The sequence below is a fragment of the Podarcis bocagei genome (assembly GCF_964188305.1).
Source record: "Podarcis bocagei genome assembly, chromosome: 7".
Lineage (NCBI taxonomy): Eukaryota > Metazoa > Chordata > Lepidosauria > Squamata > Lacertidae > Podarcis > Podarcis bocagei.
In genome coordinates, this window is record NC_138132.1 from 29277281 (window position 1) to 29292369 (window position 15089).

Consider the following 15089-nt stretch of genomic DNA (forward strand, 5'->3'; position numbering starts at 1 on the left):
TAAGTGCCTTGAGTGCAGAAACTCAAAAAGGAGTCATTCTTCAGAGTAGAAGTGAGCACGACACCAAGTCCACAACTTTCACCGGGGTTATGTTCTGGGCATCACACCTAAATCCAAAGTCATGTCTAGTCAAAACACAATGGGTTCAATGATTCAAATACATTTTCCTCAGAACCCCGCCCCATTTTTATTATGATTTGCCATGCACATAAAGCTGACTGCACACAAGTTAAATGTGCATAGGTTGTGGGCTTACTGTACACAGCAGATGATTTGACCACCTTTCTGCCGGGAACACCAATTATGTGTACAAATCAATACCATGTTCACATTTCCACACGTGATCTTTCGTACTCACATCTTTAATAAAACAAACACTCACAAGAACTCATCTTTCTGTAAAAGGAAATAACTGTTCACCATGTAACAGAGTTGGTGAACTGAACAGTTTTAAACTTGTACTAATTATTGTATTAATATTACACTTAGGCTGCAATACTAACCCAGCTTACCTGGGAGTAAGCCCAACTAAATTCAAAAGAACTTACTTATGAGTAGTTATCGTTAGGGCTCTCACTCTTAATATCTAGAGTTAACACAGTTTCTGTTCAATTCCTGTTTTTGTTCAAGCCCTGCTTTTGATTTAGAAAATTCTCAATTTACGTAAGATGCTCTGTGGTTTGTCCAGAGACATTTTACAAGTTCATATTTGAATAGGGATTTGAACCCATCAACTAGCATTGCTGAAATTTACCTGTCTCTGTTTTATTTCTTCTTTCTTCAGCTCCAGGAAAGCAGATGGAATACCAGCAATGTTTTCTTGTGCACTTAACAGTAGTGGCCACAGTTCTCCCATGAACTCTCTAGCATTTTTCCCATTCAAGAACCCAGTCAGGTTGATTTGCATCATTTTGGAATCTGGATTCTGCAAAGAGATGTGACAGGAAGAAATACAGGTTATTTGAAAAAACCAAACTCAGATAAGTCATTTTAATTTTCACAATCTTCTACCATGGGGCTACAATATATTAAACTCATTACTAGTTTTTAAAACTTGCCCTAAAAGTTGCTCAGTAACATAGCCCTAACAGTTTACCAATTTTCTCTCGTCATACCATTTACATTCAAAATGGCCTGTTAATCCTTTGTGGATTTCATACGCATTTTGGTCTCTGCAGCCGCTACAGCTGTGGGGCATGAATTTAGTATAGCAGCATCATAATAGTTAATATAAGTTTCTTTGTAGTTAACTTTCTAAACATCCTTCCCCAATAGACTTTGGTACTGCTGCTTGAAAATCTTTTGTTTTGGTTTTGTTTACTGTGATCCGTACAATGGACAGAAGCTGTACATTTATTTAACATTACAGAATCATCATCTACAATAACCCTGCTGTGTCCTGCTGTGAAAACTGAACAAAAGTTTATGCATGCATTCTCTTACTTTCATCAGCAAACTAGACTAAGCCTTCACTGACACGTTTATGGAATGAAAGCTGCCATATCTGGTTTTTATGACATTTATGCAATGCCCACAAAGGATTAAGAGGTCAAGTTTGGCTCACAGTATAAGTGGGCACTTTATTTCTAACATTGTTGGTCAAAGCAACAAGGTCCATATAACAAGCACAGCTCAACAGCACAAAGCAAGTACAGATTCCAGGTGTCTTCAGTTTCTTCTTGGAACTTTGGGGGGTTTGGAATCGCCAAGTCCCCTGTAGAGAAAGATGTTCCCTTGGCTTGCTTCCGACTCCCTACTGCAACTCAACCACCTTGAGTTTAATGTTATATCATTTATCTAAATTGCAAAAGACGAACAAGCAATAATGAGTACACAACCACAAAAAGGAAAAAAAATTGTTTTTTTTTAAATTCTAAAGTTTAAATCATGCTTTGTACAAAGGGGAACTAAAACTGAATATCTAGGTTTTATTACACTAATACATGTTAGCAAGCTACTTCCCATTATACATTCTTACTTTATTTAGCTGATCCCTTAAATTTTCCTCCCCAGTTACGATTTCTATGCAAGTACATAAACGATTCCAAATATGGCTGTTTTAACAAATAAAATCTTACATTCAAAATACACCATGACCTTTTTTTAAAACAGCAATACCTTTCTCAGTTGAAATGTCAACTGTTCAGTCAAATCATAAAGATGAATTCTTTGGAAGAAAGATTGAGCATAATGTATATTAGCACAAGAGCATTTCTGCCACTAGTTCAGAGAAAATACTGTCCTGACTCTTGGGATGCCGTGGCAGATTGCTTAAGAAAAAAGACTGCGTTTATCATGAACTCAGTTTCATTTTTGAAGTTCATGTCACACAACTGGTAACTGTTTAGCTGTATTCCAGTGGTGCAATTCAGTTCCATTAACTTAAGATGGGTGTCTTGCCACTAATTTCAGTGGAAGGTGGCTTACACTTATAAGGTTTTGTCTTTAGCAACCTGAAGCATATTTTCCCTGTAATTAATATATCACCCCTCCATCCCTACTGAACACAGCCATAGTTCTATACAGAGTAGGTCTCCACTGAACGCCTCTTACCAATTTAGAACTGCACCTTATGCTTTACATTTAATCTGATCTAATTCACAACAATTTCAAGAGCAGTGTAAAGCTTTGCCCAATGGCTTTCTGCTGGATGCTTTGTCAGTCTTTGGTTCGGCCACTTTACACAACTCACCTCCAAACACACACTGCATCATCAAGGGAGTTGGTCAGAGCGACATTGGACACTCACTCTGCTGTGACCTAATAAGGTGATGGTGCTATACTTCAGACGCAAGGAATAACTTCCATTTTGGTTCAGGCCTTTTAAATCATAAATCACATCATCATTAGAAAATTGCTGTCAAAGTAGCTTAACACGTAACAGCAAAATCAACACAGTAAGTCTGATTTTTCACCTGAGTAGTTTTGCAAACTATGCACCTTCACTAAAACTGTCAACCTTAACAAAATGTTTTACAAGTTGAATTTATTCACAATATACATTGTAACAAAACCCCTCCTAATTCCATCAACTGTTTTTGATAGAAAAAATTCAGTTTTGGCAGAATAATAATGCAATACATTTACAAATGTGTAAATACAACCACAGCAAAATCATTACCTTCACTTCCAACTGGTTGAATATAAATTCAATTACTACATCATCTTCAAATCCAAGGATTTCCGTTACTCTTTTTGTTATCCATGGCTTGATTACTTCCAGGTTTACTTTGCTCATGTCCACCTACATTGATCAACCAAAAACATGAATTATATTTAATGCTAACATTTCTTTTGTTCAGTCACTTAAGACTTCTGGTCTCCAACTAGCAGTCAAATACCACAAGTTTTTCATGCCATAGCAATGCACACAAGCACAGCAAGCAATAGCAGTGCTTGCACACATTAGTTTTCTAGTTTATCAGTAGAAGGTATTAGCTTGATACTTCATTGAAACAGAGCATTCTCTATCACTTTAAAGTATCACTGAAGCACCACCATATGGTCAACCATATGCCTGAATTCAAGCTGCTGATGCAAAGGAAGAATCAGGAGTGCACTTAAAGAGTGTGTTCCTGATGCTTCTTCATTTTAGTTTTGCCGTGACATTTCTTGTGCCTCGTGCCACTTAGAACATCAGGTGTGGGACAAGTGGACACGGACTGCCCAAAACGGCTTGGGCCCACTAGTGATCTAACAAAGCTAGTGGCAGCCCCCGTTTTCCTGAGAAAACATGATTTAAAGACTGCAGCTGAAATGGTTTATTCAACAGCGAATTTGTCTTTGGACTCCAGGCATGAAACTATTCAGAGTTCTTTGCAATGGGGTGGAAGCCTTGACTGAAAAATGACACAACTTCGTGTTTGTATCCCAACATAACTTCTCCATTAGCTTTAAAAACTTATTCTATTTAAAGTGCAAGACAACAAGTTATTCTTAATGCTCTATTAGCTTTAGCTCAGTTAGTTAAATTCAAAAAGCATCTTCTGTATTTATTAAGGTTTTGGTTTTTTTTAATTCCATATCACTCTCCAAATACAACAAACTGAACATACTTTCTTTTCTAGACATTCTGCAAATTTCAGTTGCTTTAGTAGCTTCTTCTGTTTGTTGCTGAAGCGGTTGTCCTGTTCTGCGCTAGTTCCCTGCAAGAATAAAACAACTGAGTAAATTTTAAATACAGTTAACTAATTTAATAAAATACAGTTAACTAATTTAACTAATCAAAGATATTTCTCGATGCTAACTTATTGAGGGCCACAGGTTTCTCATCTTTGCTGTAAGATTTATTACCATCCACGACTCAATTCTCAACAGCAGAAGAATGGCATTAAACCTTAAAATGCCCCAACAATTCTACAATCTCCACATGCAATCCTACATGCCACAAACTTTAGAAAACTGTATAGCTGCCAAGCAATCTCTCAAATAATTTCCAGCCAACATTAGAAAGCAACTTAAAAATATTTCACATCACTAGCTTTTAAAATATCTAAAGACTATAAATAGGATTTGACAGGTGAGCTATCAAGTAATGGGGATTCAAGCTTCATATGAATTACTCAGAATGTTAACATCATTCAATGCTGATATTTTATATATAGAAAATGGAAGCAGCAGCAGGAGATGGGAGAGTTTGCCACATTCCTAATAAAAGAGAAACCTGTTAATGGACTAATTCAGAAACCTGTTAATGGACCAATTCACTATGACAGAAAGCTGACCAAAAAGAGAAATCCCATTATCACTGGGCCTGATCTTTCTTGCACCATATGTTCTGACAGTAGCCATGTCCTATTGGGATCACATACACCCTTTAAAGTGTACAACGATACAGGGGGAAATCCAGTATTATTCTTAGTTTTAGTACATGTCCACTGGTTTCAATGGGTCTCTTCACTCATGGTTCGTTTCAAAATGCCTTGTTAAACATTAGAAAATAGATTTTACTGATATCACATTTTAAAAAAAGAATTGGCACTGGGTACTTTTCCATTCATTATAATAGGATCCCTTAGTAAGTAAAATGCAATAAAAAAACAACCTGAAGGGGATGAGGAAAGAGATGAAAAACCACAATACAACTGACCACATGCTAACAGGTATGTACATGGAGTATGAAGCGGTTCAGCCTTTACAAATATTTCCAATAACTGCTATGATTTACAGCAACCCCAATGGTTTGGTGGGTGGGAGGGTTAAAAACTGAGTTTTGTATCCAATGTTAGGACATACTCAGAACCATTTAAATTAATGGAAATCTTAGGTCAGTTAATTTCAATGAATCTACACTCAGCAAAACTTGGCTGGTTACAAACCACAGTCCAATTATTTTGCAGACCACAGAAGCTAACAATACTTGCATGCATGCCTTTAAAAGCTATATGCAGAACAGGTAACTGTTGAAAAACTCTAATTCAGAGAGTAGATGTTTTATTACAATGTGGTTAGATAACATAAAAGCTGGCTGCTTATTATTCCCTCTTGGAACAGAGCCACTACTATTACCAGGTGCTCTGGTATGTTGCTCTATGATTAGCAAAACGTATCTCAGACTAGGACATAAGGATTAATCGTTTACCAGTGACCATCTAGGTACCATGCAAATATTTTGTGCAATGCTAGGAGGTGTAGCCATCATCAAAAGAGTGCTTCGACCTTCCTTTTAACATTCTGGGCTTGCTTGAATTGCCAAACACAACAGGTCATAGCATCCTGTCCAATCAGAAGATCAATTACAGCAGCAGAAAAATCCAAGGATAAAAAAAGATACTGGGCACAACACCAAGTAGATATGGTTCCCAAAATTTCAAGGAAGCTCTTTATCAAACAAAATATTTAATCTTAATGAAACATGATAGGAAAAGCTTACAGAAGCTGGATTGGCGAGGAAGCTTTTCATTCACAAAATATGCTCAAAAACATGTCACCTTCTGGGACTTTTTGGAATGTGTTTTCCATTTAAAAAGGAATTTTGTGCCTGCTCAAAGACTTTACAGATACAAGGTGTACTGTTCACATAAGTTATTTTTTAGAACTTAATGGGCACCCCAGCCCTAAGTGTTCCTAAGTTTCTACCACTATCATGCTTTCTTTAGAAAGCAAGAGCTATTTTCCTGATTCCTTGTGATATGATTTCCACTTTTTGTTAACCAAAAGTCTGGAACTCTATGTGTGGAGTTTCTTTTCAAAGGAAAAGGTATTCTAAAAAGCCCAGGGTGAAATGTTCCCAAGCATATTCACAATTCCTTTATTTTATGAATGAAATACTCTCTCACTAGTCCAGATACTGTGTAAATATATTTATTTATCTATTTCATAGGAGAGGCTATATTTTATGACTTATTTGTGAGGGAAAACACTGGATGCAGCTGCAGGGCAATAGTTACCTGGCAACAAGGTCCATGCATATGTGACTCCTGTAGAACTTGAAAGTAACCACTATCAAATGACCCCATGATGCACTAAAAGACCGACTGCCACTTACACAACAAGAACACTGTTATGTAATACTGTATTTGATTATGGCCAAAGAATCAGTGGTCAAGTATGACAATATTTGATCAGACAACTGACTGACTCCTCAAACCTAGCACCAGAATGCCTTTAACACCTCAAAAAGTAGAACAAAAAAGTTTACTAGTAGAGACCAAGATTCCCTCCCCCAACACCATCTAAGGGCCGTGTAAGAATATCACAAAGTCCAAAGAAAGTCAGTGAATAGTGTCGGCCTAGGGACTGGGAATCTGGGAAAAAAATCCAACTCAGCCATAAAATTCACTGGCTGACATCTCTCAGCCTAAGCTGAGCTCACAGGGTTGTTGTCAGGATAAATGAACAGAGCAACACATGCCACATTGAACTCTGTGAAATATAGGCAAGATATAAATAAAATAATCATTATGATGATGTAGTATCAGAGCCTCTATAATGTACTGTAGAATGTATACAACAGTACCTTAGGGTCATTTTTTACTCTAGTTTACCAAGCTAGAGAGCAGGCATCAGTGCAGTTTGTCCACAAACTCATGCTGCCTTTACTACAGGTTGGTCACCTAACATTATGTAACAGGACTGCTGTTATACCCTAAGGCTAATGTTTTCAAGTTTCTGGGGACTTTTATAAAATTTCTTCATTTTTTTGGAAATGTTTATATACTGCTTTTCATCATATCAGATTTCAGGGTAGTGAGCCTTCAGGTGGTTGGAATTTTTCTATAATAAGATGAGTCACTACTGATATATTCCTGAAATTCAACTGCATGGAAGTGGCTTCACATTCAAAGGCTCTACTGCAATCAACCTGATATTGGAAGACTCTCCACAAATCTGAAAACAACTGATTTGGGTGCTTATTACACAAACCTTCCACTGCTCACCAAAAAGACAAACTAAAGCAAAAAAGTTTACCCCACACATTTGTATACTTGTGTTTTGTCTGTTCTCTTGCAACACAGGAATAACAGAAAAGGAACTCATCTGCTGCTGCATAGTGGAATTATCACTTGGATTTTAAGAAATGGACTTGCATTTTGGTCCCGAATCAAGATTAGGGATTTCCTCAGACTAAATATGTTAAAGTAGTGTTTTGTTACTACCAAAGTACCGTGCTTGTGTCTCTTAACTGAGTTCTGCACAGGACATTCATAGATATCCCTTTCACTTCACATAATTTTTGGCCCTATTTCCACCATCCTCATTTAGCTGCACGGTATTTCAATAAGCTTGTGAAAATTAGGTATGCAGATGTACATGTGTGTACAAGAAGCATCTACTCCTAGAAGAATTAGCAGATACTACAGAGCAGGGATTTAGATTCAAGGAGGTAGCCATGTTGGTCTGACACAGTCAAAATTTATAAAAAAATTGTCCAGCAGCACCTTAGAGACCAACTAAGTTTGTTCTTGGTATAAGCTTTTGTGTGCATGCACACTTCTTCAGATCTGAAGAATGTACACGAAAGCTTATACCAAGAACAAACTCGGTCTCTAAGGTGCTACTGGACAATTTTTTATGTATTTCGAGAGCAGGGATGAGGAACTTGTGGCCCTACAAATGTTATCAGACTGTAACTCCCATCAACCTCTGCCAGCATGGTCAATAGTCAAAAACGGTGGGAGCTGGAATCCAGCAACATCTGGAAAGCCGCTTGTTCTGCACCGCTAGTCCAGAGCAAAAAATGTACACATTCGTATCCTGTACTTAAATGTATGCAATGGTTTCCATATCTATCTTAACTCTTCCTATTTATGAGTCTAACAAGTTCTATCTAGTCCAAAAAAATAAAAAGTGCATAAAAAGCCCTCCAAAATCGACCGAACAAAAGCAAGGTGGGCTTTTGGGGGGGGGGAGGAAGGAGATGAGGGAGGTAAACGAGGGAATAGGCTGGATATTGAGGCTTCAGAAACGTATTGACCAACCGTGTGTATCAGAATGAAAGGGACGATTCGTCCTCAAAGCTATTAATGGAGGAAGGGACGATTATTAACACCACCGAGAATTAAACCTAAGGGTGCAGGTTTAGGGTGCATGTGGGTTGAGTTAATTTAAAAGGTGCGGGGAGGCCCAGGCGCCTCGGGGCCCTTCGCTTCCTCCTTCCTGTGGGCGGGCGACGGCTTCGAGGCAGCGGAGACAAAAAGGAAAACCCACGAGAAGAACGACGGCTTCGGGGGCGGATGAGGAGGAATAAAGAGGCAGACGGAATGGACAAAAAGGGGGGCCCAGCGCGTGAGGAGGAAGAATCCCCCCTCCGTTCACCCCCCCCCCACCTTCGCGTTTCTGCCTCGCGCTGGAAAGGAGCCGCGCGCCGCCGCCATTTTCTCCGCCTCGGCTCCACACACGGGGAGGGGAAGAGAAAGGGCCGGCCTGGCTCGCGTCAGGCGGGGGTCCGGGGACGGAGGGCACGGGCGACCCCCTACGCCGCCCTCCCTCCAGCCGCCGCCTCTTCCCCGTCCCTCCCGCCGCCGTTGCTTTTCACCCCGGCCTCAGCACTTACGCGGAAGAATCCCGCGTCCATCTTGACTCCTCCTGCCTGGCCGCAGAGAGCGCTGCTCCGTCTCCCGACATGCACCGCGCGGCAGAAGCGCGAGAGCCCGTCCTTCTCCGCTGCCCCCTCGCCCCCACCTCCTCTGGCTTAGTGACTCATCCTCCTTGCCGTCGCCGATCTCGTCACTTCGCGCGGGAATCAGGGGAGGGAAAGCGGCGGGCGGAGTCCCGTGACACCTTCGGGAAAAAAGAGGCGGGTCCGAGGGAGGGGAAAGCGAGGGAAAAAGAGAGAGACGGGCAGCTCAGCCAACGATCACCTCTCGTTTTAACCGGCATACCCAATCGTAGGGAGGGGAGAGGGTGGCGTCGTTGCAGTTCAGCCAATCAAGCGCTTCTGCTTGAAGGGGCGGAGGAAGGTTGCCGCGGTCAGAAGAGGGCGCTGCGGAGCGTCGTGACTCCTGCGTGTTTGCAGCTACGTTTTGCGAGAGGCTGCGGCCTTGCGCTCGCTTAGCATGAATGCGCGGGTGTCGTCGAGCGCACGTCCTGCTTGAGCTAGGGTTGCCCAGGTGTAGCCCTCGCGCACCGTTTAGTTCCACATCCCTTCACCCAAGGTATTTCGTAAGGGTGATGTTCACAGGTACGCGTGTCTTGATAGAGAAGAGGATGTAACTCTTACGCTTTCAAAATAAGTTGTTTAAAACACTCTTTTCAATATTGTGTTTCCATGTCGTGACCTGCCTTAAGGGTGAAGGGAGCAAGGAGCCTTTTTTTACAGATAAGGGCCACATTCCCTTCTAGGAAACCTTCCATGGGCCACATGCCAGTGGTGGGCGAGACAAAAGTGTAGAGCTGCGAGACGGTGAACTACAGTTCCCAGGGTTCTGTGGCGGAAGCCCGGACTGTTCACGCATTGGTATAAATGTGATTTAAACATTGTTTGCCCCCTCCCAACCCTATAAATCGATAAATGGGATATTTATTATTTATTTGGGATATGAAGGGAAAACGCAAGCTGCAGAGGAATTCCTGGGCCTTAAGAAACAATACAGGGCCATTGACGGTCCTCTCCACCCCCCCCCCCGAGGTGTGAACAGAGGCAGGAGATTTGGGAGACAATGGCAGAGGTTGGGGTCATGGTGTGAAAGGAAAATGTTCCCGTTTACTTGAAGCTAGGAGATAGCTGAAAAAAGCTATCTTGGCTGGCTGGCTGTCTTGCTGAAGGCAGACAGGGGGAGATGCCTTAAAAGCCAGTGCCACACTGCTTTGGGGAACAAAACCCTCTTGAAATGACTGTGCTGCAAGATCTGGATTCAGGTTGTGATAGGAATTTTATGGTCTTAGATATATGGTAATGTTCATAACTGCACATACATAGATCAACACAGGAAGACCATCCTGGAACCATTTTGATTCCTAAACTGACCAAATGCTTTCTCTGCAAGGTTAACCTAGAAAAGCCTCCCCATTGTCTCAAGGATATGTCTGTTTGAATAAGGTGTGAGCCTGTGACCTGGCCCAGGAAATAAGTATTTTACCACTACAAAAGAATGGCCAGGCACCCCAGAAATCCAATCAAGCAACTTGCCAGACAGGAGATAAACAAGGACAAGAGAAAAACAACATTTAAATTTCTGTGATGTAGGTGGGATGTATCTGAGGGGTGGTCTTAGGTTACACCCCTTCTGTGATGTATGCATAATGTTTCTGGGGGTGGTCCTGATCTAGAGAAGGGGAATTTCAAAAGTCTTTATAAGGCCTTGCAGGCCATTGTTCTGGGTCCTCTTCCTCTCCTGCGTGTGAGGGGAGTACCCTGTTGCAACAGATCAATAAAGATCAAGCTTACTAGCTGCTTTGCTTCTCAATATTCTCTGGTTGGCCTCTGTTATTTTCTCCTACCAATAGGGAACCTATGTAAGGACTCTATATGGGCTCTTGGATACCCCATAAGGGAAAAGGGCATATTTTTATTTACAACAAGGTGAATAATATGTGAATAAATCATATTTCTTAAACGTACAACAGCCTCCATTGCGTCTTCAGTTCTACCAAGGAGCACAGACTCTGGTTGAGGGCCAAGACCCCTGGAATTCCATGCATGGCTTGGTAGGGATTGGAGTGGCCTGTAGCAGTATGATCTACAAGGAGGTATGAATAATAAAGAAATGAAACATTGATTTGTAAATTTCCACAAGAGGGAGCTGTATAGTTGAGTGTATGTTTCCGGGGGGGGGGGCAGTGCCTGCCAGCCAGCTGATGGGAGTTGCAGTCCAAAACATCTGGAGGGTGCTGGGGTGCTGCTGGTGACAACTGCTCTACACTTGGACACCCCTGGTATCTTGGTGCTTTTGTAAGGAATACCCTGTTGGAAAGGTGAAGGGTGCTATCAGTTTCAGAAGTTGTGCATGAGAGAGATTGCACACTTCCCTCTGGGTATTGCCAGTAGTCTGGTGATTTCATATGTCAACAATAAAACCTTGAATGGGGCTTAGTAGTGTGATAGGAATTTTGAGGTCTTAGATATATGTTAAATGTTCATAAGTGTACCAACCAAGCACGTACATAGATCAGCACAGGAAGACCGACCTGGAACCATTTTTGATTCCCAAACTGTCCCAAACTGACCAAATGTTTTCTCTGCAAGGTCAAAGGAAAATGGAAAAGCCTCCCCATTGTCTTTTCCATCAAAAATCCTGTCTTAAGGGTATGTCTGTGTTTGAATAGGGTGAGCCTGCGACCTGACTCAGGAACTAATTACAGTGGTACCTCTAGATGTGAACGGGTTCCGTTCCGGAGCCCCGTTCGCATCTAGAAGCAAATGTAACCAGCGACGGCATGTCTGTGCACACGCGTGTCGCTTTTTGCCGCTTCTGCGCATGCACGTGATGTCATTTTGAGCGTCTGCGCGTGCACAAGCGGCAAAACCCGGAAGTAACACACTCCGTTACTTCCGGGTTGCTGTGGATCGCAACTCGAACAAGCTCATCCCGAAGCACATTCAACCCAAGGTATGACTGTATTTATCATTACAAAAGACTGACCAGGCTCCCCAGGGTATCCAATCAAGTAACCTGCCAGACAGGAGATAAACAACGACATGAGAAAAACATTCACATTTCTGTTTTAGACCGCCTTTTCTGTGATGTAGGTATGATGTATCTGGGGTGGTGGTCTTGAGCTACACCCCTTCTGTGATGTATGTATGATGTTTCTGGGGGTGGTCTTGATCTACAGGATGGCAATTTCAAAATGTCTATATAAGGCCTTGTGCACCATTGTTCTGGGTTCCTCCTTTCCTGTGTGTGAGGGGAGCACCCTGTTGCAATATATCAATAAAGATCAAGCTTACTATCTGCTTTGCTTCTCAATATTCTCTGGTTGGCCTCTGTTATTTTCTCCTATCAATAGAGAACCTATGTAAGGACTCTATATGGGCTCTTAGATACCCCATAAGGGAAAAAGGACAGAGATTTTGTTTGCAACAGTAGCTAACAAGCAGCAAGCGCAAGTTCATTCAGCACAGGTGCAGCATGCACATACCTGGGGGTCCCTTGCTGCTGTGTTCCGCGAAGCTTCTGAAACAAGTGCAAGGGCAGCCCATATTGCACTAGTTTAACCATGAATGAGGCTACCAGTGCATGAGCTCAACAGAGGCTCTTTCTCAGGGCTTTGCTTGAGCCTTAAGAAACTCAGGTCATAGTCCTATAACTATGCATAAAGTGGGCATGTGATAATTCATATGTATAGGATACAAATCTGAGCCAATTTTAAGGGAAACCTGCCCTGTAAGCAAAGCGAACGTTTTTAGAGAGAAGGTAAAGAGGAGGAGATGCAAGGTTTCAGCCACCCACTAAGAATGAAGTGTGGCAGATGGCTACCTGGGGAAGAGCCTTCTTAGAAGTTTCACCCCATTTATGAAATGTTCTCCCCAAGGAGGCTCTTCGGATGCTTTGGTGCTATTCCCTTTAAAATAAAAAATAAAATCCTCAGACTTTTAAATTGCTGGATTCACCCTGATGGTTTTACACCGTTGGTTTAGATTTGTGCTTTCATTCTTCTCTTGCCTTTTGATTATTTGCAAACCCCACTGGGAACTTTATTCAAAGGACAAGGTAGACATCTTTATAACAGGGCATGTTGTTGGCTGCTGCCAGTCCAGCCAGTGGGTCTGGGATGATGGATGTTGTAGCCTGAGAACATCCAGTGGGGCACTGGTTCCCTACAATTGCATAATAATAATTACAAAAACTATGCCCTGATTGAAAATTGGCAGGGCCACTGGGGGCCAGATGTTGCTTGCGGCCTCACATCCGGCCCTCCTTTTAACACATGAGCCGAGGACACAGGAGTTCATACAAGAGCAACAATGCTGCTACTGTGCAAATGTACGCCGTGGGCCTGGTGAACTTTTTTGGTCTGATTATGACACACCCACTTCAGCAATACTAAACTCACGTGCTTACTGCCAACATATTCTCCAGCCTCGATGTCTATGTAGAAAAAGGGATTTGTCACAAGACTTCTCTTCAAAACTGACAATAACCGTTGATGGGCAACCATTGTGAAACTTGCAATTCAGTGTGAAGAGCTGGTCTGTGCACATTCCAGCCATCCACTCACACTGTACACAGAGCACAACCTGGAACCTTGCATGGACTTGGCTTCCAGCCAACATGCCTAAACTACAAACTTGGTTTACACAGCCTTGCTTCTCTTGCTCCTCAGCAAGAATCCCTGGTGTTGCCTTTCCTTACTAGAAATCGACAAATCTGTCAAGTAGGCTTTAGAATCTTAAGTTCAGTTCTTCACACTGCTATATCGGTTTGCTTTTGTTTTTATGTCCACATGAAAATTCCTCAGCATTTTAGGCACGTTGCTCCTAATACATTTTTGCAAGCACTTTCCTCTGTCTCTAAGCTGATAGAGCTACTGTTCCATCTCTACTACGGCCTGGTAGCATGGAAGCTAAAATATATCTGGATTTTTTTTTCTTTTGCCATAAATCTTTGAGTGTGAGGATGTGGGTTACTTCCATGTACCTCCATGCTGCTTTTGAAGCTCATCTATCTCATAGCTTGCTTTTCGTTTCATATGAAGAAGAAGAGGAGGAGTTTGGATTTTATATCCCGCCTTTCACTCCCCTTCAGGAGCCTCAAAGCGGCTAACATTCTCCTTTCCCTTCCTCCCCCACAACAAACACTCCTGTGAGGTGAGTGGGGCTGAGAGACTTCAGAGAAGTGTGACTAGCCCAAGGTCACCCAGCAGCTGCATGTGGAGGAGCAGGGAATCGAACCGGGTTCACCAGATTATGAGACTACCGCTCTTAAGCACTACACCACACTGGCTCACCATATGGTGGGGTAAGCTACCCTTGAATACAGAAACTTCAGTTGGTCTAAAATTCCACAGCCAGATTACTGGCTGATGTTCTGTTTAAATATCATATAACCCATTTTAAAACCACTGTTATGGTTGCCAGCCATTTCTGGGACTAATTCAAGGTGCCTCAAATACCTGAAAAAGCACCTACTTCCCTACAGAGCCTCTTCAGTGCTGAGATCAGCAGACGGGACCCTCAAAACCTGGGGGGGGATGTAGTCTGAGAGTTGTGGAACTCCCTTCCCACAGAGGTGTGTCTGGCACCTAGACTATAGAGCTTCTGGTGAATGCTGAAGACTTACCTCTTTACCCTGGCTCTTAACACTTGTGATGTATATTTTTAGGACCCAGCTTATTTCTGTGATTGTAAGTTCTAAACTGTTTTTAATATTGTGTTTTAATGTTGTAACCCATTCTGGCTCCTTACAGTGAAGGGTGGGGAGGAGGAGAAGAAGAAGAATTTCATTTTTCTGAGATTCTCTTTATATTAGAATTTCAGCAGAAGGATGTGGCATGCTCTTTTTTTAGGTGGGTCACAAATCACATAATTTATGGACACGTGAATGGTAAAATACGTTTGCAGTGTAAGCCTACACATGTCTACTCAGAAGTAAACCTTGTGTAGATCAAGAGGTGTCATATCCTAGGAAATGACTGCAGCCTAAAGCATGCTGAATTGTGTTCAGCTCACACAACCATCTCAGATTAGGGATGGGTGAATCTGTCGG

The 15089-nt window shown here is 42.0% G+C and overlaps 1 protein-coding gene across 8 annotated transcripts in view; it reads right to left on the minus strand.

Annotated features, from left to right (window-relative positions):
* Window positions 1–9173, minus strand: part of SRRM1 (serine and arginine repetitive matrix 1) — a 29142-nt gene extending 19969 nt beyond the window's left edge. For 5 of the 8 annotated variants that reach the window (XM_081202801.1, XM_081202800.1, XM_081202802.1 and 2 more), the window contains exons 1-4: window positions 8996–9173; window positions 4056–4145; window positions 3122–3244; window positions 755–925 (exon numbers count right to left, since the gene is read on the minus strand). In XM_081202801.1, the coding sequence (XP_081058927.1) occupies window positions 755–925; window positions 3122–3244; window positions 4056–4145; window positions 8996–9016 (405 nt within the window). In that variant the 5' untranslated portion in view covers window positions 9017–9173. Of the gene's footprint in view, window positions 1–754; window positions 2821–3121; window positions 3245–4055; window positions 4146–8995 lie in introns of those variants that run through there. The other 3 variants (XM_081202804.1, XM_081202806.1, XM_081202805.1) reach the window with 3 other exon arrangements.
* Between the last annotated feature and the right edge of the window lie 5916 nt (window positions 9174–15089).